General features: G+C 34.7%; 1 protein-coding gene across 1 annotated transcript in view; it reads right to left on the bottom strand.

Annotated features, from left to right (window-relative positions):
- LOC150079686 (BBSome complex member BBS7-like) overlaps positions 1-25,469 on the bottom strand; it is a 121,143-nt gene that overhangs the window by 21,337 nt on the left and 74,337 nt on the right. The window contains exons 13-16 of the mRNA XM_090383166.1: positions 22,316-22,436; positions 17,887-18,082; positions 7,310-7,384; positions 5,919-6,121 (exon numbers count right to left, since the gene is read on the bottom strand). Coding sequence (XP_090239292.1) covers positions 5,919-6,121; positions 7,310-7,384; positions 17,887-18,082; positions 22,316-22,436 — 595 coding nt within the window. The remainder of the gene's footprint in view (positions 1-5,918; positions 6,122-7,309; positions 7,385-17,886; positions 18,083-22,315; positions 22,437-25,469) is intronic.

The raw sequence follows: 25,469 nt of genomic DNA on the forward strand, positions 1-25,469 counted from the left end.
CGAGCATAATTAGTAGACTGCATTCTCACCATTCACACAGTGGAGCATTTTTTTTTTTATGAAAACTCCAAATATGAGAGGTATTAGAGCCTACAGTACTTACTACCATACATGGGTTGGAGGTTGAGAGGACGAAAGAAGATATTTGTTGACATTGGACTTGAACTTCTGTAGACTGTAATTTTCAAGAAATACGTATGAAGGAGGGTTGTTCCAGAAAACAGCAGTTGAATGAATAAACGAGGAAGATGAAAAGTTGGTTCTGTGAGTTTGAAGTTGGACAGTAAATGGATGTTGGCTGGTGGCAGCACATGTTCAGACTGTTTTGAAAGAGAGAGTGGGAATTATAGAAGCCAATTCGGATGAACAGTGCCCATGGAAGTATCTGAAGAAGAGGCATGCAGCAGAAACAGTACGTCTATGAGAGAACGAGTGGAAAGACTCTGTTAGAGATGAGTCATTAATTAACCTAACTGCCTGAGAGAGGTTTTGGGGGCACCGCCCCAGATGTGGGAACAATATTCCATGGTAGGGCAGATTTACAATTTGTACAGAGTGAACAGCTGTTTGGAAGAAAAGTAATGTCGAGAGCGAAAGAGGAAACCAAGTTTTTTTAGATGCAGAGGAAGCAATATTTGTAATGTGCTTGTGCCAAGAGAGATTAGAAGTCAGAGTAATCCCCAAAAGAGATATATCATTTTGCCTAGAAATCGGAGTGTCACCAAAGATAAGCATAGGAGAAGAATCCTTTTTTGCGAGACAAGACTAAGTTTTAGAAGGATTGAAATCAATTAAGTGGTCTTTGCCCCACTGGAGAATTACCGGGACATGGGATAGTATTAGATACCTCAGCTGAAGTTGCAGATGAACTCAACAGTTACTTTGCATCGATATTTAGAGAAGAAAAACCCTTTACATCAATGAGAAATTATGGGAGTGAAGTTGAAAAAAAAATGTAATTAATGATGTTAAAATTTCACGTTAATTAAAAAAAAAAAAAAAACTTGAGCCTACAGGCCAGTAAGGCTCCTGGGGTTGATGGCATATACAGTCTGTCCTCGTATAGCACGATAGTTGTGTTCCTAGAAAACCTCGTGCAATGCAAAATCATGCAATATAAACAACAGGCCCTATGGGAAAAGTGGGGTTAGGTGCCGACCACCCAAGATTGAACACATATTTGGAACCACAACATTACCAAACACAATAAATAATCGGGTAATTTTAATCGTTATAAAATACGTAAGTATTTTATAACGATTAAAATACGTAATAAAAAATAATATTATAATATAATAAATAATAAAAAATATTTATTTTTTATTATTTATTATATTATAATATTTATTTATAAAATAGTAAAAAATTTATTAATAAAATAGTAAAAAAATTATTATATTAAATAAAATAGTCGTAATAAAATACTTACGTATTTTATTACGACTATTACGTAATAAAATATTGCTAATGCTTTTGCTTTTATCGTAAGAAAACTTGTTTTTTGTTTCATTTTCTATCCAAACAGATGACAGCCATTCCATCTCTTCCAATTCTTTGTGTCTTAATCTAATGGATTTTAATTACACTTTGAGTTGTTCCTGCTAGGAAAGTTGTTTTTATTTTCTCTGCATTCTTTCTAATTCTCGGCGTTGCCTCATTTAGGTCTGTAGCACGTGCAATATCACATGGTTTTTCATTTTGCTCAAAGCGTTTCACAATTTCATATTTTTTCTCTATTGACAGAGGCGGACTGGCCATAAGCCTTACCCGGGAAATCCCGGTGGGCCAGAGACCGGTGTGATTTTGGCTATAAACCGTAGTATGAGGCCACTATAAATTTTCCCGGGTAAGTATTTTTGATCCAGTCCGCCTCTGTTTATCAATATTGCTTTTTTTTTTCTCTCTCTGAATCTGCAGTGTCTTCACCAGGACACTTCCTTTTCACACCTTTTAAGTATTTTACTAATTTTTAGGGAATAAAGCACAATTACAAAATGAGGAGGCATGCTTGATACACTTAAACAAAGCTGCACTAGCAACTAAATAAACAACACCGTAAAGGCCGAGATACACTATTAACACCTCACATTTTACTAAAGCACATTTCTGGGGGTTACTACCATAAAACAATTTCCAGTTGCGTTTCTGCTAGTGGAATCTGTTATAAACTGGTAGTAAACTCCATCTAATTGCATTTGCGATTATATCGATAGCTGGAATTGTGTTGGTTTTTACGTTATTATGGTGAAATGTGTTTCCCCTTCACTGATACAAAAAACAAATACATTTTCAGAATCTTCTCTTCATTCCTATCGTGTTGCGGTCGGTTGGGGGTGATTCTGCGTTCGACTGCCATTTCTTGTAAACACAAAGGCGAATCGTGCATAAGTGAATTCGGTCGTGTTATATAAGATATTGTTCCCCTATTTATAAATCGTGTATGGTCGAATTCGTGTAATGTAAACACATGTTATACGAGGACCGACTGTACCCTATAATCTTGAGAGAGGCGTGCAAGTGAGTGCATTGAACCATTGAGGCTAATTATGCAAGCATCACTGGACTCGGGAGTGATTCCGTTGGATTGGAAAAGTGCCAATGTATCTCCAATACATAAGGGTGGTTCTAAGAGTGAAGTGGGAAATTACTGGCCAGTCAGTCTAACTTCAGTAGTAGAGAAAATCATGGAGACAATGATCAAAGTTGGAATTCAGGATCATTTAGATAGAAATGGATTTCTGAAGGATACTCAGTATGGTTTTGTAAAGGGAAAATCATGTTTAAATAATCTGGTTAGCTATTTTGACATTGTTTATTTGGATTTCAGCAAAATATTTGACTCAGTTCCACATGAGTGATTACTTTATAAGCTGGAACAGGTTGGAATCACAGGGAAAATCCTTAGCTGGATGGCTTCAGGGTAGGAAGCAAAGTGTTGTGCTAAATGGTTATTCCTCAGATTAGGTTGATGTAAGAAGTGGAGTTCCCCAAAGATCAGTGTTAGGACCACTGTTGTTTTTGATTTTCATAAATGACATTGATGAAGGGATAGAGGGCGTGATATCTAAATTTGCAGATAATGTAAAGATTGGTAGAGTAGTTAATGAACATTGCCAAGCAGAATGTCTATCTATGTCATTCTCTGTTATTTTATTTAGAATGACCTAGACAGACTTCAGGGATGGTCAGAAAAATGGCAGCTATGCTTTAATCCAGCAAAGTGTAAGGTATTGCACCTGGGGAACAGTAACCCCAAAACAACTTATACACTTGGCAGAGTTGAACTAAAGCCAATAGTGGTTTGTTGTTTGTTTGTTATTTGGTTTTTAGGAGCATTAGCAACTAAGGCCATATTGCTCCGGGATATGCAGTGGTCATTCCCTGACCTTTCCGCATCCTCCATATTTGGTGGTGACGGGCTTGAACCCCGGTCTAATCAAGAAGCATGCCAATAGTGGAGGAAAAGGACTTGGGTGTTACGATATGGTCAGACTAAGTTCTCTGAGCATTGTAGACAGGTTGCAAGGAAGGTCCATGGTGTCCTATCAATGATGTATCGAACAATTGCTAGTAGAGATAAGGACGTCATAATCCCATTGTATAAGGCTATCGTTAGACCACACTTGGAATACTGTGTTCAGGTATGGAGACCGCACCTAAAGAAAGACACTGTTCTTCTTGAAAGGGTACAGAGACGGGTAACTCGCCTAGTGAGATCAGCAAAGGGTGTCCGTATGAGGAAAGACTTTGAATATGTGGGTTGCAGAGCTTGGAAACTAGAGGAGACTTGATTAGGTGTTTAAGGCTCTGAGAGGCATAAGCAAAACGAATGAGGACAAAATTTTCACAGTTATAAATGATTCTAGAACTAAAGGCCATAATTTCAAGTTATGGGGGGGGGATGTTTAGTCTGGATTGCAGAAAGTTTTATTTTAGCGAGCGAGTTATAAATTACTGGAATAAGTTACCTACATGGGTGGTAGAGGCTTGACAGTCTGGGGAAATTCAAAGATCAGCTGGATAATTATTTTTTTATTCTTATTATTATTTTATATTTTTTTTGTTATTTTATTATTATTGTTATTTATTTATTTTTGTTATTATTATTTTATTTATTTATTTTATTTATTTATTTTTTTATTTTTTGGCTGATGCAGCATAAGCCACGGGCTTCCTTGCACCATGTGGCCAATGCTAATACTGATACAAAATTTGTATTAATGTCTCAATACTAAAAGTGTTTGCTGTTAAGCAGGGGCATCTGAGCTTTTTTGCCAAATGTCTGTTTCATTTGAATTACCCTTATATCAGGCAATCTATTTATACTATACAACATGAGCATTTGATAAATTTATACTTGTTTTCTAAAAATTCAGTGTGATAAATTTATATTCTACATGATACAAAAATTTATCAACCTCTTTTTTAACCTGACCCACCTAAACTGTAAAAAAAACTGCAATCCATCATTTTAATTGAAAATTCATTTCATTTGAATATAAATACATTGAGAGAAATAAAAATATAAAAAGTAAAAATAATTAACAAAAATGTGTTACATTTCAATTAATCACTGAACTTTTCATATCCAAATTATAAATATAATATACAAAACAGTAATTACCTATTATTATATTTATTTTATTTTTAATGTAAAATTAACCTCCAAGATCCATGAACATAAAAAAAAAAAAAAAAAAAAAAAAAAAAACTAACAGTATCTTGAGACCTTTCCAGTAGCTGAATGTCTGTGATATTAGTCATACCTAGAGCTGATGAACTGAGCTGCCCAAACTTCTGGTCTGGTCTGGTTGTATTACCCAATTTACACACACACACACACACACACCCCAAGTAAGGTTTAAAAAAAAAAAAAAAAAATTTTTTTTTTTTTTTTAACAGTCATAATGAGGGTTTCAAAAGTTTTAAATTTATTCCTCACTTTTTGTTATCAGAAAGCAACATGATTATTTTTGATTACTTGAACATAAAATTCTAAAGATGTACTGAAAAATGTTATCATTTCCTCAATTTTATTTTTATATTCGGTTTTCTTTGTCCCTACAAGCATACAAAATCAAATGTTCCCTGTACATGTAACTAACAAAGAGCACATTTAAAAATTTTCTCCTAAACTGTTAATTTATCTTTCACCTAAAACTTCAAATATTTTCAACCTTTGTAAGTTCTCTTTGATGTCATCATCATCAGTAAATCAGTCCTGTGACTGGTCAATTCCTCTGATGAGCTGTCTCCATCTTTGTCTCTCCTGTGCCGTTTGTTTTAGTTCCTTAAAATTTCAAAGTCCTGTTTCATCCAGCAACATCCTGATGAAGTTAGTTTTTGGTTGTTCCCTAGGGCATTTTCTCTCCAAAGCATCTCCAGAAGCATGTTGAATCATGTGGCCCATCGATTTGAGTCTAGTTGATCTTATTCTACCTAGAATTTTCCTTTGTTCTTGAACACATCTTAATACTTTCACATTTGACACTTTTTCAGTACATTTAATTTTTTCCATCCTGCACCAGCACCACATCTCGAAGGCCTCAAGTCTCTCTCTTTGTAAGAATCTGTCCCTGCTGCATATAGTGCCACTGAACAGATATGTCATTAATTATCTTCTTCCTAATTTCCTGTGACATCTGTGTAATCAACAACAGTTTATTCTTGAAAGACTGTTTTGCCATTGCAATTCTGGAATGAGTCTCAGTTTGACATGAAATGTTCTGGGCAAATAACTGCCCCAAAAATTTTATATAAATTTCTTTTTTATCAAATTGTAAAATTTATTTAAAATTTAATAATTTTTTACAAAGTAAATAAATTTTACAAAGGCTGAAAATTTTGTCTTTGTAAGTTTTGATGTAAAATAATAAATTTCTGAAATATGCTTCAAAGCAATATATATTGATACATACTTGTTGTCATCAAAAGTATGTGTACGTCGATGAAGGGAAAGTGGTTTTATTTGATACTGCCTCACTTGACAACACTTGGGTTGTAAACGAGGTGTGATATAAGCTTGTAATGTCCCATACTGGCCTTCAATAGATCTGATCTTTACTTCTAATCTTGTTGTGTTAGCCTGGCATCGGTAGGTAGCTAGTAGAAAATTTCCATTCTGAATTTAAAAAAAATAATTTGTTTTGGATTTATCAAAATACAAAAATCTCAGTTTAAAATATAAGTATGCATAAATAAAACTTTTTAAATCTGTTCTTTAAAATATGGTCTCTTTAAGATTTAATATAATGGAGTATTTAAAATTAAAGGAATGGCTAGATGGATCAAAAATAACTTAAATAAAAATATATGTAACTAATAAAATATTTTCACAACTGTTATTTCTTATTGAAAGTTTGTATAAAATGAGCATCCTTATTTCTAAACATCAGGAAAACTCTTCATGAGAGTTTTCCATTAATTCTTACTTTTCTATGTTCTCCATAACTGTATGTAGTTTAACATAATATTGAAAGGCATGTTCTAAATACTTAAACTTAACACCTTTAAATCAGTGGCAAACTTTAACAGCTTTCTCTGCACTCCCTCACCAATGTAATTAAGAAAGATAAAAAAAAAAAAAAAAAACAGAAGTGTCCCCAACACTGATTGCTGAGGGATCCCACTCTGAAGAATTCCCATTCATTGCCGCCCTCTGTTTTCTCTCACTTAGTCAGCGCCTAATCCACTTGAGGATCTTCTCACTAATTCCAGCATGTTCCAGTTTGTGCAGTAACCTTTCATGGGGGAACCAAATCAAAAGCGTTACTAAAATATAGATATACAATAGTAAAGAAAAAACAAATAGAGTGATTTTTCAGGACACAACATAAAAAGTTTACACACCACTGGTCTAAACAAATACTCTTCTCTGTTTAGTTCTTGAAGTCTGTTGCAATAATATATTGCTTCAGAAAATTTTATACCTTATTTTTAGTTAAGGTTCACATCTGTGTTCCTTAGTCAATGGACCCAGAAATTCAGTTTCCATCATTATCTTTATGGGAAAATTAACTTCTAGACTACTAGTATCACCATATCTTGTTTCTGGACTTGTAATTGCTGTCTTCATAATGATGCAACTATAACACCCATATAATAATATGGCTTACTGCTTGAATAGTTATAACCATTCTAAATGTTTATGAAATCTGACACACCAGAAATGAACTGGTAATAAATAATTAACTGCAAAAAATAATACTGATGAAGTCTATAATTCAGCCTTCCTAGTGCAACCACTGTAATGTGAGTTAGAACTGAATAAATAAATAAAATAATTAGATATAATTTTTTTTAAACTTACTTCTGGATCACAAGCACTGTAACTTACAACAGCCGAGTTTCTTTCACTGTCTAGTAAATCTACTGGAACATCACTCTGGAATATAAGAGAATTTGTATTTCTTTTTATTAGTGCTATAGTAATTTAATTTTCACATTAACTAAAAAGAAAAATGTATGAGCTACAAATATGAGGCAAGGCTGAAAAGTTTCTGGCCTCTCATAGAAGGAAGACTGGAGAGTTGTGAAAACCTATTTATTTTTCAACATAGTCTCCCTTAAGTCAACACACTTTCTGGCATGATCCACTAGCTTTTGTAACTCTCTCAAATAAAATTCAGATTTTGACTCAAACCAGTTGTTGACTGCATCCATCACAATGTCACTGTTGAATTTGCCTTTTCAAGTCCTTTTTGAGATTTGGAATAAAAAAAAAAAATATGTACCAGGTACATGAGTTGTTGCCGCTCTACTCTGAAAATGATAGTGTCACTGATAATGTTACAGTAGCAGCCATTAAAAACATCTTTACTGCAGGACCTCATTATGAAACTGGTACAGTAGAATAAATAAAAAAAGTATTGCTGCATTATTTTTATTGAAAAAATAATTTCAGTACAATGAAATAATTTGTATAAAATATATTATAATAACACTAAAATTATTGGTCTATGGTAACTGAAATTATATAATTTTGACACACAAATGATTTTAATTCCCAAGTGAATACTCCATCGATTGTCGTTCCATTATGTGTAGTATTTACTAAAGTATTTGACTTAATATCTAAATTGAAGACATCTTTCGTAAATTTACAAAACTTCTTTCCAATCTCAGATTTTAATTGTAGATTTAAATCACCAGCGAGAACTATAGGTATATGATCCATTGGATCTTCCAATAATTTTGCACTTTCAATGGAATACGGCATCAAATTTTTGTTTATGAATTTTTGAATTATATCTAACGACATCCCTGGAGTGATGTATATGGCAACAATGAAAATAGATTCACTATTGAATTTTGCACAAAGATCCACAAATGTCCCAATTTCATCTGATACTGCTGTTGCATTGCTGCTATTATGTTGTGCAAAGATATGTGGAGTACTGATGATAGTTAAATCTTCACATTGATATATCGCAACAACACCACTACAAACATCCAACCTTTTAATTTGAGTCACACATTGGAATGATTTAAGTAATCTATGTTCATCATTATCCAACCACGTTTCACTTAATATCAATATTTTGGATTGCTGTAAGATTGTGTCCGTTTCGATATCTCGAACATGGGCCCGTAAACTTTATACGTTCATTGACGATATAGATATATCACTTTGTATGAAATTTTGCAGTTCATTCTGTAGAGACAGTAGCTTATTATTTTTCAAGCGATCTAGTTCAGCACAAAGTTCTATATTACTAGTAGCTTTGCTGTGGTGAAATGTGAAATCGTTGTGGGGATTTGTAATTTATAAACCTTGCAATGAGGTCGCTCGAGATAACACAACGTATACAAGTTGCTGTTGATGATCTTTCTCATAATTACATAAAACTTTGTCGAAGGTCCCTCCTTGAGATTTATGTATAGTCAAAGCACAAACACACACTAAAGGAAACTGTATATGTCTATATGTTAATTTCCTATTGTTCTTGAATGGAATCGTAGTTGATCATTTTATAATAGGTGCGGATTGACTAGGTAAGTGTTTTATCTTTCACATATTGTTTACAACGAGATTGTATTATTTCGCATACTTGTTAATTGTTCTTCGGGATGATATCCGTGGTATAAATCTTGTGCAACCATTTTATGGGTTTCATCTGCAACTAAAGCATTTGTATTATAGGTATTTACATCACTATATCTTAAAAATAGTCGAATCCTTTGCGGACATAAATTAGTAGCATCTTCTTGTAACAAATCTCGATTCTTTAATTTTAAGTTCATCTGGTAATAATGCTTCTCCAATGCCTATTTTTGTAAGAATTTTAGAAAATGTACTACCGGACTGTCGAACAACTTGTACTAATTCATGAAATTGTAGTGAATGCCATAATTCTCAAGCAATCAATGAGTTCTTCAGGTGTAGCATGCACTGGAGGCAATTACTGTAAATCTCCAATGAAGTAAATATTCATACCTCCAAATGGTATTTCATGAACACCAGTTATCTGCTTTAAATGCATATCTAAATCAATAATAGTTCTGCGCCAATCATACTAACTTCGTCGATTATAATAGTACATACATGTTGAAATGCAGTTCTATATTGTTGAAGAATTTCATTACTAAGTTGAAGGTAGACATATACGGAAAGCAAAATGCACTGTTGTACCATTGATTGTCACAGTGGCGTTGCCCGTGGAGGCACAAGTAACATATGCATTGTGAATATTTGATACATTACAAAAGTGATTATATGTTTCCATCAATAATTTAAGAGTAAATGGCTTTCCACAGCCAGCAGGTCCAGTGAGAAATACTTGTATCAGTTCATGTATCTGATTATCAATTTGATGATAGATAGCTTCAAGTAATAATGCCATTGTTCTTTATTATTACTACTCATCAAACGCATTATTCTTCAGATGGTAAGACATTCTCTCGCTTCCTAACGACAGATGATAATTTATCCATCATCACCATTCTCATAGCCGACCGGGCTAGCCGGGTGGGTAAAGTGCCTACCTGGCAACCCAAAGGTCGCGGGTTCAAATCCCGCCTCGGGCTTGGATCAAAGTACTGCAAAAACCTTGGGAGGTGCATTATGGCCACAGAAGCCGATGCGCTAACAACTACCCTACCTACCATTCTCATCTCCTCATCAATAGTTTTCTTGTCGGTAAAGAAATCTTCTTCAATTTCTTTTGATTTAAGAAATTCTTTTTTTCCACTGCCAGTCCATTTTCATCATTCTCATCAAGTTCGATACAAAGTTGCCTACAAATTGCTAGCATCGTTTCAATATCAATATCAGATTCGAACTCTTTTCTTCTCAAGATAATTTGTTGATTTCATAAAGTTCAAAATATTTATTTTCATTCAAAATTTCATTCTCCTCATTGATAAATGGTATGTGTAAAGTTACCATTCGCGTATATGTTTATGAAGATGTGTTGTATTATAATTCTGATAAAGAATTATTTTAGGAAATTGTCTTTTCACCCATTCCCCATTTCCTTTTCGATAATGAGCAGTAAATTATGCAAGTTACATCTTTTAATGTTTTGCCCCGTTTTTCATATTTATCAAAAATATCATCTTTCCATATATCCAAAGACTCACTATCAACTTGTTGTTCATCCAATTCAGCTTTTCATTTACGTAATTTCTGATGCTCATGTGGCCATACCGTTGGCATGTATTCAATCACTCTTGAAGGCAGGACATTGGGTATTGTAATAAATACCAAGCTGCCTCTTGTGAACTCATCTCCACAGAATTCAATACATCTACACTTAATGCTTGTGTTAGATCAGTTATATCTATATCAGGATATTCTTCTTGTAGCTCTACAATTTTCCTTTGCAGGTTGCTTATTCCTCTGTTAGTTTTATTCACATGTTCAACTACATATGCTGCATATGAATATTCTTCTATGATAAATTGTAAATCCGAATTAGACTTGATCACTCCTAAAATCCAAGGATTGTAATTATTCATAAATTTCTCTTCCATCTTGCATTAAGAAATACATGTGGTCGTTTGATACCAAGGCAGGACATTGGGTATTGTAATAAATACCAAGCTGCCTCTTGTGAACTCATCTCCACAGAATTCAATACATCTACACTTAATGCTTGTGTTAGATCAGTTATATCCATATCAGGATATTCTTCTTGTAGCTCTACAATTTTCCTTTGCAGGTTGCTTATTCCTCTGTTAGTTTTATTCACATGTTCAACTACATATGCTGCATATGAATATTCTTCTATGATAAATTGTAAATCTGAATTAGACTTGATCACTCCTAAAATCCAAGGATTGTAATTATTCATAAATTTCTCTTCCAACTTGCATTAAGAAATACATGTGGTCGTTTGATACCTGCCCTCAAAATATTTAGATATTCTCCTTCTGATTGGCATTGATTTGATTTAAGGAATTCTTCGAAATTAACATGATTATCCAATTCTAATGAGTCATGCATTTTACGATATTTTTTGCGATAAGCTAATCTTCGATTGTCATCTGTGCCAATCGGTATCAATATACGAGTTTGCGATATTGGCCAAAAAGGTGCTTCAAATCGGCATTCGCGCTGGTTTGCGTTATTATTTTTATAACAGGTAAAAGTATGTTTATGTTGCTGTAAATTTGAATAATCTGAAGTTTTCTCTATACAACATAATGCATCTATCATTTCGATTGCTTCTTCCATCCCACCTTCTTTTTCTTCTGATGGTGCAGAAGGTGCATTGTTCATCCATAATAATATATGTGCATGTGGACTTCCTCGATGTTCAAATTCAATGCGTTTAAAGAAATTCACAACATAATATTTCCCAAAAGGACTATAGGTTTTCAATTTTAAAATTTTGAATATACTCTCAACAATTTTATTAAAGTATATGGCACACATTATGGGGTCTTCATTTATTAATGTAGCTCTTTCCATGTAAGGTAGATCCATAACTTCATTGGTTGTAATTTCTCGTTTATATCTGAATTTGTATAACATACATAGTAATATGGGCCATGTTGGTTCACACGCACTCAATGTCAAGAACATTGTAGGTTTTCCTAACTGATGAACCATGGCAAACATCTCATTTACGTTGACTCCAACAATATGCTGAATTGGGAATTGATTTTAGAAATGCCAAGTTAGACTAATGACTTGTTTATAAATTCTTTTGATTCCAATATAGAACAAGTAATGTTAGCTGTTATTCCTACTGATTTAAATTCAATTTTCAAATTTTCTGCAGTACGCATTAGCATAATTTTCATTGCCATATATAGCAAATGTTGGGGAGTTACTCCACAATGATCAGATCTACGAATTTACTCGATGCCATCATAAAGGAAGTAACTTTCAATTCATTTTTAAATTTTATTTCATGTCCCAAATGTATAGCTGGAAAAGAAAGTTCTTCTGCATGTATATCAAATATGAAACTTGTTGGAGATGATTTCTGACCTGATGCTATACATAAATTTACTGGTGTGCAAAACTTAAGGACCAACACTATTTCTAAAGGTTACAACCACAAAATCTTTACTTAAGGTATTCTTTACTGATGAGAGTAGATTCAGTCTCAGCAGCGATTCTGGACGTCAGCTAATCTGGAGAGAGGTTGGCACACGGTATCACCCTGCAAACATCACTGAAAGGGTTCGATATGGCGGTCAAAGGTGTTTTCATCTGGGGAGGCGTTATCTTGGATGGACATATACAACTCCAGATACCGGAAGGTAACCAGTGCACGCGCTACTGTACTGAGGTAATCCTTCCTCATGTGCATCTGTTTCGAGGTGCCATTGGCCCCGAGTTCGTGTTTATGGATGATAATGCTACACCCCATCGCACTGCAGCTGTTGATATGCTTTTGGAAAGTAAGGACATTGTTCGTATGGATTGGCCTGCCCATTCCCTCCGATCTAAATCCCATCGAACACATATGCGATGCTCTGGGGAGATACCTAGCAGCACTTCCATGCCTACCAGAAAATGTTCATCAGCTGAAGATGCCGCTGACAGAGGAATGGACAATGTTACCACAAGAACTTATCAACAACACTGTTCTAAGTATGGACAGGCGGTGCAAAGCCTGCATCAACATTAGGGATGGCCATATCTCCTACTGAGGACCACCTCTTCCCTTTGTTCCATCTTTGGCAGTGATGTATCTGTATCATGGCAGCCAGTGCTATGTTGCCAATTTTTGAATAGAGTCCCTCTGTACTGGTTTTTTTCTGTTGTTGTGTCAGTGTTGTTTCCTTCATCATTTCTGCACCTCACGAGGTTCCTTTGGTATGCTTTTCCCATATCCAGGCCACTCCTATTAGAAGCTACAGGTGAAAACCTGACTGGTCCTTAAATTTTGCACACCAGTGTATTTATCTTCAGACCATAATAATGTTTGTTGTTGAATTAACAACAGTTCATCATCATTGCTGACAGGTTCCACAATTTCATCTGAATGTTCCTGTTCACTATCATCATTTGTCCCCAATAAATCGTCACTCACTTTTATGCCATATAATTTATACAAATGTGAATTTATCAAATACCGTAACCATATTTTCACTATTTTCTTCTAAACACATCCTTGTAGATATGATGATTTATGTATGAGTCTTTGTTTTATATGTACATTAATGGCATAATTGTCATCTAATTCTCTAGGTAATTGATGAACCATTGTATTTACGTTAACTGGTACATTTATTACTAGTCGAATTATCCAATATTGTCCGTGTTCATAATGTAAATGACAAATTTGCACAAAGCGTAATCATGGTGATATCAAATGCTCAGTTACAACATCCAGTGGAGGCAAATGAGTAGGATATGTTGGATATATAAATCCATTTGACATGGCACACAAGCTGAAGTTATAAAGAAGTTGCAACATCCAGTGGAGGCAAATGAGTAGGATATGTTGGATATATAAATCCATTTGACATGGCCATAGTTGGTATCTGTCCCTCTTTTAATGAAGTATGACATTTATTACACGTCATGAAAGTACTCACTTCTTGTAAATGAAATTCATTTTGAAGTAATTCATATGAAGTTGTTGGAAATGGTTTCAAATCTAATTGAAACCATAAATGATCACAAACATTACAACTAAATCCAAATGGGTTTTTGTACACTAGTTTTTCAAACTCACTGTCAGCTCGTGTAGACACTATAGGGATGTAATCAGGAATCTCATTATTAGCCATTTCTAATTTTGCTTTTTTTCGTGCACAATATTTCTTCATTCATTCTGCTGGAATAAGTATCAGGCATAGTAGAACTCTGTGGATGAATTTCATAATGATTCAGAGTAGTTTGAATTTCTAATTTCCTTTTCTTCCATTCATGATATTCCTTCATTATTTCAGCTCAAGTGTTTTTGGGTGCAGTTTGAGAACTCCCAGGCACACGAAACACACTTGTTGAATTTCATCTGGATTCACATTTCTGTCCAACTTCCCTTTCTTTCTTTCACAATATTCCTTCGAACACTGGGCTGTAGATTTTGGCACAATCACTTGCACATTAATCATTATGCTGGTATAATGTAGTGCATGACTGCTCAGTTGTGCTTGTTGTGTCACTGAACTTGTTGCGTACAATTGAGTTTTCTTGGGCACATGCGTTGTGCTTGTTGAATCACTGCAGCAACAAATACAATGCATGCACATCGGATTTCGTGACGATTTCTAGGTAATGTAATGCTTTTTTCCAAATAATGCTGGTAAAAACATTTTTAGCATCAAAAATAGTCTAATGGAGCCAAATCGGGTCATGGGGTGGATTCTGTAGTAGCTTAAACCCACAGTTGCACAGTCTTGCCTGAGCACACAAATGCTGTGTGTGTGTGTGTGTGTGTGTGTGTGTGTGTGTGTGTGTGTGTGTGTGTGTGTGTGTGTGCGCGCGCGCGCGCGCACGCACGCTGATGCAATGTCTTCATACAAGATCCTTGACTCAAACCAGTTGTTCACTGCATCCATCACAATCATCAAAATAATGTCACTGTTGAATTTGTCTTTTCAAGTCCTTTTTTATCCCAAAAAAGGATTTGGAATAAAAAAAAATAGTCCAATGGAGCCAAATCTGGTTCATAGGATGGATTCTGTAGTAGCTAAAACTCACAGTCTTGCCTAAGTCACAAATTCTGTGTGTGTGTGTGTGTGCTGATGCAGTCTTTATAAAGATCCTTTGGTCAATTTCCCACAGAAATGTCTCAGTAGGTTAGAATAATACTCAGCAATAATACTCCAGGAAATCAACAAAATCAACCATGATCACTCCTTCTGCATCCCAGAAGATGGATGCCACAACTCTCTGACTCAAAAGTTTTTAGGAGGAAAAGAGGGATGTTTCTATTGTTTCAATTGTTATTTTGTTTCAGGGTTGAGGTGGTGAACCCGCATTTCATCCATAATGACATACCACCCCAAAAACTGAGCTTCATTAGCTTCAGAATGCTGCACAATCTCACGACAACATCCCACTCTTTCCCACTTCTGACCTGCATTCAGTGCTTTAGGGATTATTGTTATTGTTATTTGGTTTTTTTTAGGAGCATTAGCAACTAAGGCCATATTGCTCTGGGATATGCGGTGGTCATTCCTGACCTTTCCGCATATTCCGTATTTGGTGGTGACGGGCTCGAACCCCGGTCTAATCAAGAAGCGTGTGCTACACACTGCTGCTCCTTCCCACCTGGCTACAGAGGCGGCGCTTTAGGGATCTCCCTTGAAGAAACCTTCATTCCTAAAACATTCACCACAATATTGTGAGCTCACTTATCGGAGATGTTGAATGTTGTCTCAACATGCTTCAATGTTACTCTGGGGTCTTGCATGGTCAGGTCATGAATGGCATCCACATTTGCAGGTGTCGAAACAGTAACAGGCCACTGCAGGGTGCCTCTTCAACACTATCTCGTCCACAATTCCATACATATCCTAGTTGTCAGCACTTAAATTCTACAACCCAGTTTTTGACCATGGCATATGAAGGACAAGAGTTCCATAATGTTGCTGCATGTCTTCATGAGTTTCTTTTGGCAATATTGCCTTTAAATGAAAGTACTCAATGACTGCACAGTGCTTGATTCTCTCAAATCACTACCTTCATTCACCTTCCACACTTCAATGCCCTCTGTAAAGGAGAAGAATATAGTGACACACCTGAAATTTTCAGTGAACATACAAAAGGAATTACAGCACAGATTGGCAATATTATTTTTCACAAAACCTTTGTGATCTATATTGGGCTAAAAACTTTTCATCAACCTGCCCCCCAACTCAATATGATTTATTAATGTCTGAAATTTAATTTAATTTACTTTTACTAGAAAAGCAGCAGGTTACTAGAAAATTTTAGTAAACTCTGCATACAGAGCCCCAGTAGATAAAGTAGTTAAATACAAACAACAATATCACAGTTAAAACTTAATATAATAAATACTGACATAACTAAACAACATTAACTCACAACCACAGTAAGTGGCATAATATGCAGGTCAACAATACATCAAAAGTATTAAAAATGACATCATACACAAATTTACTGTTCAAAATAATTAAAGAATAACTTAAGATTGACCTCATTCTGCAACAAAACATTTTTGTTGCTCCCCATAATTTGAGAAACAACAAAAAACAATTCGTTGCAGAAACAAGAATGATTTTCCAATAAAAACAATTTTGTTTCTGTTGAAAAAACAAAAATAAAAAGAACATTGTATAATCAAATAATAACAGGCATCACTGGAATTCTATAGTCTCCTGCCATTGATAGACAAGTTTTGCATCTCTGTACCACCAGTTCTGAGAGGATCCTCACTCACTCTTCATTAAGTGTTCCATGCTCTATATCATTGTTTTTTTTTTTTTTTTTTTTCAGCATGCTTTGAACCACAATGATCGACAATGCTAGGTTAGACTACCGTATATACCATACAATTCCACACATATCCTAGTTGTCAACCATGAGTGACAATTAGGAGCCAGAATATTATAATCTATGAAAATAACTTTACCTATTTGATGTGTGGCAAGGGAAGACTACTAGTCTCAGGGTCCCATCTCTATACCTCTTACATGACAGTGACCCATGCCTGATGATACAGAACCATCAGTTTGCTTCTATTAAACTAATGCCATTTTTACAAAATGAATTTCTTTTTTTTTTTTTTTTTTTTTTTGGAGGTTCCACATTTGCAGATAAGGGCTTATTGTGAATCAGGCTGCAGACTGAAACCAGACTCATCTCTGAAGAGAACCTAGCACCACAGATCCAACCACAATGTTCTTTTAGCTTAGCCTTCTCAGTGAGCTACAGTCACTGGAATGCAAACCGTTTGCTGATAGGCATAAAACTCTCTCTTTGGTAGAGTTGATTTCACATAGTGTGAGTTGATAACTGCACAGCTGCAGAGGACTTGCACTGCAGTTGCATGGCATTCAACAGCCATTTCCAATGAGTAGCTAAAACCAAATTAGAGCCATCTCAAACCAAAGTGATAGAAGGACTTGCCCTTATACTGTTTCAGTGTCCTAAAACTCATTCCCAAGTCTGCTGGTAATGTAACAATCTAACCACATCCTAGTTTTCCCTTGGCTTCAAGAGCCATAGGTCCAAGTAAACCATACTGAGGGAGCATCATTTCATAATAAATTTTGCAAAGTGATCATTTCCCAACTGATTTGAAATAACAGAAAAGCTCATCATATTTTATTCACACAGAGACATGGGCGACTTTCACCATGACAGAACTAATTTGCTGTTGTTATGCTTATTTTTTATGGTGCTTATTATTCTTTACTGTAAAGATTTGTATAAACACAGAAGCAGTTGATATCTTCTTTATCAATACTACAATATTCTCTAATTGTTTGAAGCATTGGGTAAAGTATTACCTGCAGAAGAACATTATCAATAGCTGTCTGAACTTCAATTGTAAGGAGATAAGATGCATCCTCATGGCTAAGGTAAAAAGTATCATTGACGCTGAAGTATGGAACTGCTGACACACCACCTAAGTCAGACTGTGCAGCTAACTGGTATTGATCCCTTTCTTTCACCACCTGTTGCTGTAATTCTTCTACTTCCTCTCTAGGTTTCATGAAAGAGTAAATCAGTATTCATAAAGTACATATAAATTAAATTCCTTATTTTTTTCCTTATCTAAATTTCCACTAAAAATATTTTTTTAGCAATGGAGGGAAGGGTCAGAAAATGGCATACAACATTCAGCATCTTTATTCTCTACCACAATCTTAATACATCTTCAAACTTTATTTGAGGAGATTACAAAATCAAATGTATTTTTCTTTTATGATAATCCCAAACTCAAAAGATTACTGAAGAAGACAGTACTGTGAATTTGTTAAGAAGTCCCAAACCCCATATAAATGTTTCATTAATTTGTCAACAAGAGACTGGAATGTGTATGCAGAGCAATTTTGGTTTCCCCTACAATTTTCCTTCCTCTCTTTTTGTCTTTTTTTTAACATACCAGTTCAAGTTCGCTAAATTCTGTGAGAAATTATATCTCTAAATAACCCTTCCTGCATGTGTAATTAAAGATTCATAGTCGTGTATAACGAGTCAATGCAAACAACACAAGTTAGGGAAATACCAATATATTCATTGCCATGCTTTAATATTTACATGCAACTCGTGAAATAAAATAAATCAAGCTGATATTCAACATCAGCCGCTTACAGTTTTAATCTTGTGTTTTCTCTCAAAAGTTAACATTAATTACTGTTAAGCAATAAATGTTTCTCCTTTCATTCCTTTTAATCTTTTTTTATAAACAGTTGATATTATATTCTTTTATCAATGCTGCATTTTTTATAATACTGCAATATTTATCTTCTTTATCAATACTACATTTTTTTATAATACTACAGTATTTATCTTCTTTATCAATACTACATTTTTTATAATGCTACAATATTTATCTTCTTTATCAATATTCCCTAACTGTTTTAAGCAGCAGCTGTATGAACTTCTATTGTAAGGAGATAAGATGCATCCATTCAATTGTAAGGAGATAAGTAATGCATCCAAAATGATTAATATATTCATCTAAATAGAAGTAATAGAAACAGAATAGGTTTTAAAGTCTATTTAAAACCTATAAATTTATAGGTTTTAAATAGACTAAAATATAAAAATTTATAGGTTTTAAATAGACTTTAAAATATATAAATTTATAGGTTTTAAATATCCTAAGGTTTTAAATATCCCTTTCTGTAACTCCGCCATTTCCAGTCCCAAGCCCGGATGAGAAAGGAGGATGGGGAGGGGCATACCTCATGTAAAAAAAAAAAAACCGGGCTCGGCTGGCATTGCACAGCATTCATGGTTTTGTCAATAATGACTAATGGGCCCAAGCCATGAAAGGAGCCCCATACCATGACACTGCCTCCACCAAACTTCATTGTTGGGAGGATACAATCAGGAAGGAACTGTTCCCCTGGCATTCACTACACTTAGGAACAGTTATCAGACTGGTAGAGTGCAAACCTCAACTCGTTTGTCCATAGGACTGTTTTCCACTGCTCTACAGTCCACGGTTCGCGCTCCTTACACCATGTTAATCAGTGTCTAGCATTTGTTGAGGTGATCAATTCTGTTCAATGTGTCATCTTGCATGCCCACTTCTGCAATTGTCTGTTTGAAGCCCAGTGTGCATATTTATAGCAGGTTCTGTGACATGTATGCATAGGACCTGTTTCCCCATCCATGGAGAGGTGTCTGGATATTAACGGTAGGGCAGTGTGTATATATATATGAACCTGTACAGCTACAAATTCTGCAGTTGTACCACAGGAAAGGGGAGGTTGGCAAAGCTGAATATGAAAAATCACTGAGAGAGCAAATAATGACAAGCAGTTTTTCTTGTCACTGTATTGTAAATTAACCGTCTCAAACCCTTGCATAATGGGTGTGGAAAAGTCTTAGATAACCCAGCTCATAATGCTAATGATCTGAATATGGGACATTGCATATGGGACAGCCCAGACAGCCTGCAGCAGGACTATTCAGTGTACTTTCCATCAGATGGCTTCAGCAGAGACAGTAAACTTGACATCACCTCCTGACTACAAGTCACAGACATCTGCATCTCATCTGATGCCACAAACACTGCAGTTGGACAGCAGATGACTTGAAGTTGTGGTGACTGGACAAATCATGTTTCATTTTATATCATGGAAATGGAAGAAGTACATATGAAGTGATAGTAGTAGTAGTAATAGAGGCATTTGATGCAAGAAAGCAAGCATATGAGCTTATGTAGTGTCAGTCCAAAAAAAAAAAAAAAAGCAATTTCACACATCCATTCCCTCTAAACGTTTGTCCAAATTTATTTAAGCTATCAACTTCTACAACAACAAATGGAAGTTTGTTCCAGCAATTAACCACCCGTTGGCTAAAGGCAAATTTCCACACATCTATTCTACAACTGTCTTTCCTCAATTTGAATTTATGCTCCCTCAGGTTCATAATCTGAGCAAGTGGAAGAATCCTATCAGAATTCAGTGTGCTGAAGCCATTCAAGGCCTTATACACCTCAATCAGATCACTTCGCAGGTGCCTAATCTCCAGCCGCTGCAATTTGCAGAACTTCAGCCTTTCTTGGTAAGACAATCCCTTCGTTCCCCTCACCAATCTTGTTGCCCTTCTCTGTACAAGCTCAAGCAACTCTACATCCTTCCTAAAGTGAGGCCTCTAGATCTGTATGCAGTACGCAAAGTATGGCCTGACCAATGCCTTAAAGGGATAATCACTTCTTTTTCCCTACTAGCAAAATTCCTGTACATCATTGACAATACCCCATGACCCACTCTGGCAGCCTGTCTGCATTGCTCAGAAAACTTCATATCTGCATGCACAATTACTCTCGGTTCTTTTTCATTTTCTACCACCCTAAGTGTAGTACCACACAGTTCATACGTTTCTCTGGGGTTATTTTTAATCCATATGCAGTACTTTGCATTTGTCAATGTTAAACTTCAGTTGCCACTTCTCAGCCCATCTGCCCAAATTTTCCAGATCCTGTTGCAGTAGCACACTGCTATTATTGTCATTAACAAGCCTGCCAACCTTTGTATCATCTGCAAACTTCAACATTAAGCCTGATATACCTTCGTCAATATCATTGATAAATATGCAAAACAACAGTGGGCCCAACACCGAACCCAGGGGGACTCCACTAATAACATCAGTCTGTGAAGAGCAGCATGATGATTGATAACACAAGACAATACACCACATGCATGGATGCAGACAGTGGTAGCAGTGTTCTAGTATAGGGAATGTCTTGCTGAGATACCCTAGGTCAGAAGACTTAGGGTTTCTCAGCAAGATCAATGTGTGTAAGGACATTTTATGGAGGAGACCTATTACACCATCATGACCATGTACATGTCTGTTCCTGCTGGAAGATAGCACTAGGAGAGGTCTGTGCATGAATGGTTTTCTGAACACTACGAAGGCTTCACTATCCTACAGTACACTCCTCCTCTCTAAAATCCCAACTTTAACCCATATCAAACATCTGTGGATTGAAGTCAAACAGGCTGACAAATGTGTAGATTCACCACCTTCCAATGTGATCCATAACTCCAGCAGAACTGGAGCTGGTGTTCAAGCAACTTGTAACATCCAGAACTTACAGAATGGCTTGCAAGCCATTCTACAAACCTGGACTCAATCTTATTTCAATGTCCTTTCAGCATGCATACATACATTCATATTACATATTAGTTCATTTAAATGTAAAATTTTGATACAGGCTCTACATGCAGTTTCCAAAAGGTTATTCTCAAATGCAGATAGCATGTTATTATTATTCATTATTAAACCATACAATTGGTTAGATGATACTATTTGTAACACATTATCAAGCTGATTTGTAATTAATTATTACAAATCAGATTATTACAAATACAAATTAATTAATTATTACAAATCAGCTTAATTTGTATTAATAGTCCTTATAGGACTATTAATACTTAATGTTTCCAGTAGTTAGTTAAATAAGATAATATTAATATTAAATTTCAAGTTTTAAAAGTGGTTGTTTATAATCTTTAAATTACAGGTATACAATTACTTTCTAAATACTGTAACATTCAAATTATGTGACAGCTTTTATTTCAGACTTTTCTAAAAATTTTTTTGAAAAATATAAGCTATAATTCAAGCCCCAAACTTAAGTTATCATGATTTTAACTGCTTTTCTATAACTATTAATATTTATATCCAACACTCAATCACAACATGCTAATTAAATAATTAAGTTCAAAATACATCATAAAATATATATCATACTTTAAACGCTTCAGTTTCATGATCAAGTCTGGATCAATAGACTTCTGAGTGTGGGAATGTGCAATATTTGGTGCATAGAGTGCATGACATGCAATCTTAGAGGACAGTCCGAACACAGAACCTATGCAAAGTGAAAATCCATATTTATTAATATTATTGTGATTAAACAGAGTGAATGAGTGAGAGACAAAGAAAAATAAAAATATAAATCTTACCAAAAAAAGACCATGCAGGATTACAGTACTCATGCAATAAAAATAATATAATATATAATTAACTAAAACAAAGGAATAGCAAAACATATGCAGGTGCAGAAAAATTTCCTATTTATTTATAAATAACTAGGAGATATATGATATTATAAAATTTTTTTTAATGAGTATGTGGGGTGGTGGATTAGGAATCAATCAATTTTCAATTGAACAAATGTGAAACCAACCAATACCTCAGCAACCAAACTCTTTATGAAAGCATATTGCACAATATATTTGATGGCAGAGACATGAAATTAAATATTATTTTTGTTTTCCAATGGTTAAAATTGACTGTAGGTTTTGCTAACTGCATGACAGGAACTTAATAAACTGAGTGGATGTTTGAAGTTACTAATTTAAATTGTTTACAGTATCAATGCAAGTAGTAAAAAGTGGAAAAAAAGGTAAAAACAAATTCATATTTCTGAAAAATTACATATTTCATTGAATTTGTTACAAATCTCAACACATTTGATATATTTGTATAAATTTAAATTTCACGCACACGCACACACACACACACACATAAAAAAATAAGTTTTTTTATTATAATTTAGTTGGGTTAATACCAGAGACATCTAGGTGATGAAACACTAGTATATTCAGCCTTGGAACATGTGCAATTTGTATACAAATGAGCTAAGATTGGATTTTCCCTTGCAAGATGGGAAAATTCCATCCTGTAAACACCTCTATCTGAGAGGCTGCTCTCAAGTCTTTGCTTGAAAAGTTTAGCAAAATCTCTGCTGCATCAATAAGATTCAATGATGAAAATGGATAACATTCTTTTTAAGCATTTCTATACCACTAAAGCTTTGCTTTCAGATTTATGTGCAATAGTGATAGTACAGAAATACTGAAAAAATAATAAATAAGCTAATTTCATTGAGAGAAATAGTTTTTTTTTCTCAAGTAAACTAAACTACCTGTAAAAAATTTTTTATTGATTTTATTATTATGTGATATACCCTAATTTAACAAACACTACTATCCCCAACGATTAATCTCTGAAATTAATAATAATTGCCTTTCAATTAGTATGTGAATTAATGCTTAACGTTTCGACAATCAGGCGAATAAAAATCTTTTTTTTGTCTTCATATTAACTTCTGTGCATTATCAAATTTTGAGGATTTGTGGCAAAATAAAGAAAGAGAAATTTATAAGCTCTGCAATTATGCAAATGCTCTGTAATATATACAAAAATACATCTAACTAAATGAAATAATCCATTACATACAGAACCTGATTTCACATTTGAGAATATGTTTGAAAGAAGGACATTATTAATTTTTTAATTACATTTTTATTAAGAAAGTAATTGCGGATGAGCAATGTTACTACATACATCCAATAAAGCTAATACTGGCTGCAGAATATGCAAATTAGCATCCACTTTATTAGGCTATAAAATGTCCACATTCAACATTTAAATTGATGGAAAAGTATTGATACTGATTGGATTATCCTATCGTACCTACATAATTTCACTAATATTCTTCATAACAAATGCTACTATAAACCGTGAATACAGAAGCCAGCAATATAGAAATGGGAAAAACTGAAATATACAAATTACACTTTAATTTATAAAAATAACTTGCAGGATAAAAAAAAAAAACGGGGATATAAAGTAAGAAAACTGCGAAAGAAGTATATGTATTGTATACAGAAAGAAAAAAAAAAACAGAAATGCATTAAGTTACAAAAATCAGAACATCAACAGTAGTACCTAAGCTTGTATATTTTCTGAGCAGCATCCTCAGAGATGAGCAAATAGTTTGGATCAACCCGTTTGTCTGCTGGCTCTGACGACAGACCAAAGACCCAACCTGAGAAAATATGCATTTTAACTATAACAAGTATATAATGAATCCTACAAGAGCAATAACTAATGTAGTATTCAGTCTTTTAAAGAATAGAACAGAATAACAAAAATATTTATTATCAATCAATATAAAGCTTATAATATGAGTGATCATTATCAGAATATCGATGTAGAAATGAGTATCTAATTGTGCAAATTATAGTATCATTGCACAACTGGAAGTTTATTTTTATCATTCAATTGTTTAAATTATATTTAAAAAATTATTTCAAGCATGTTTATTTTAGCAATTTAAATAATGGTAATTAAAATGAATTTTCCAGCAGTGTTAGGGAAATTTCATCCTAATGTTAAAACAGGTGCCTAGTCTCCAGCCACTGCAATTTGCAGAACTTAAGCCTCTCATTCCCCTCACCAATCTTGTTGCCCTTCTCTGTACATGCTCAAGCAAATCTACATCCTTCCTAAAATGAGGCCTCCAGACCTGTACGCAGTACTCAAGGTGTGGCCTGACCATTGCCTTATACAGAAGGACAATCACCTCCTTTTCCCTGCTAGCAAAATTCCTATATATCATTGACAAAACCCCATGACTTGCCCTGGCAGCCTGTCTGCATTGCTCAGAAAACTTCATATCTGACTGCACAATTACTCCCAGGTCTTTTTCATTTTCTACCACCTTAAGTGTAGTACCACACAGTTGGTACGTTTCTCTGGGGTTACTTCTACCCATATGCAGTACTTTGCATTTGTCAAGGTTAAACTTCAGTTGCCACTTCTTAGCCCATCTGCCCAAATTATCTAGATCCTGATGCAGTAGCACACTGCCATTACTGTCATTACCAACCCTGCCAACCTTCGTATCATCTGCAAACTTCGACACTAAGCCTGATATACCTTCATCAATATCATTGATAAATATACAAAACAACCCAACACCAAACCTTGTGGGACTCCACTAATAACATTAGTTCACGAAGAGCAGCACCCATTAATTACCACCCTCTGTCTTCTCCCACTCAACCATCCTTTTATCCATTGTAGCAACTTACCCTTAATACCATCCTGCTCC

Source organism: Mastigoproctus giganteus, chromosome 10 (genome assembly GCF_048544385.1).
Source record: "Mastigoproctus giganteus isolate SK-2022 chromosome 10, ASM4854438v1, whole genome shotgun sequence".
In the NCBI taxonomy this organism is placed as follows: domain Eukaryota; kingdom Metazoa; phylum Arthropoda; class Arachnida; order Uropygi; family Thelyphonidae; genus Mastigoproctus; species Mastigoproctus giganteus.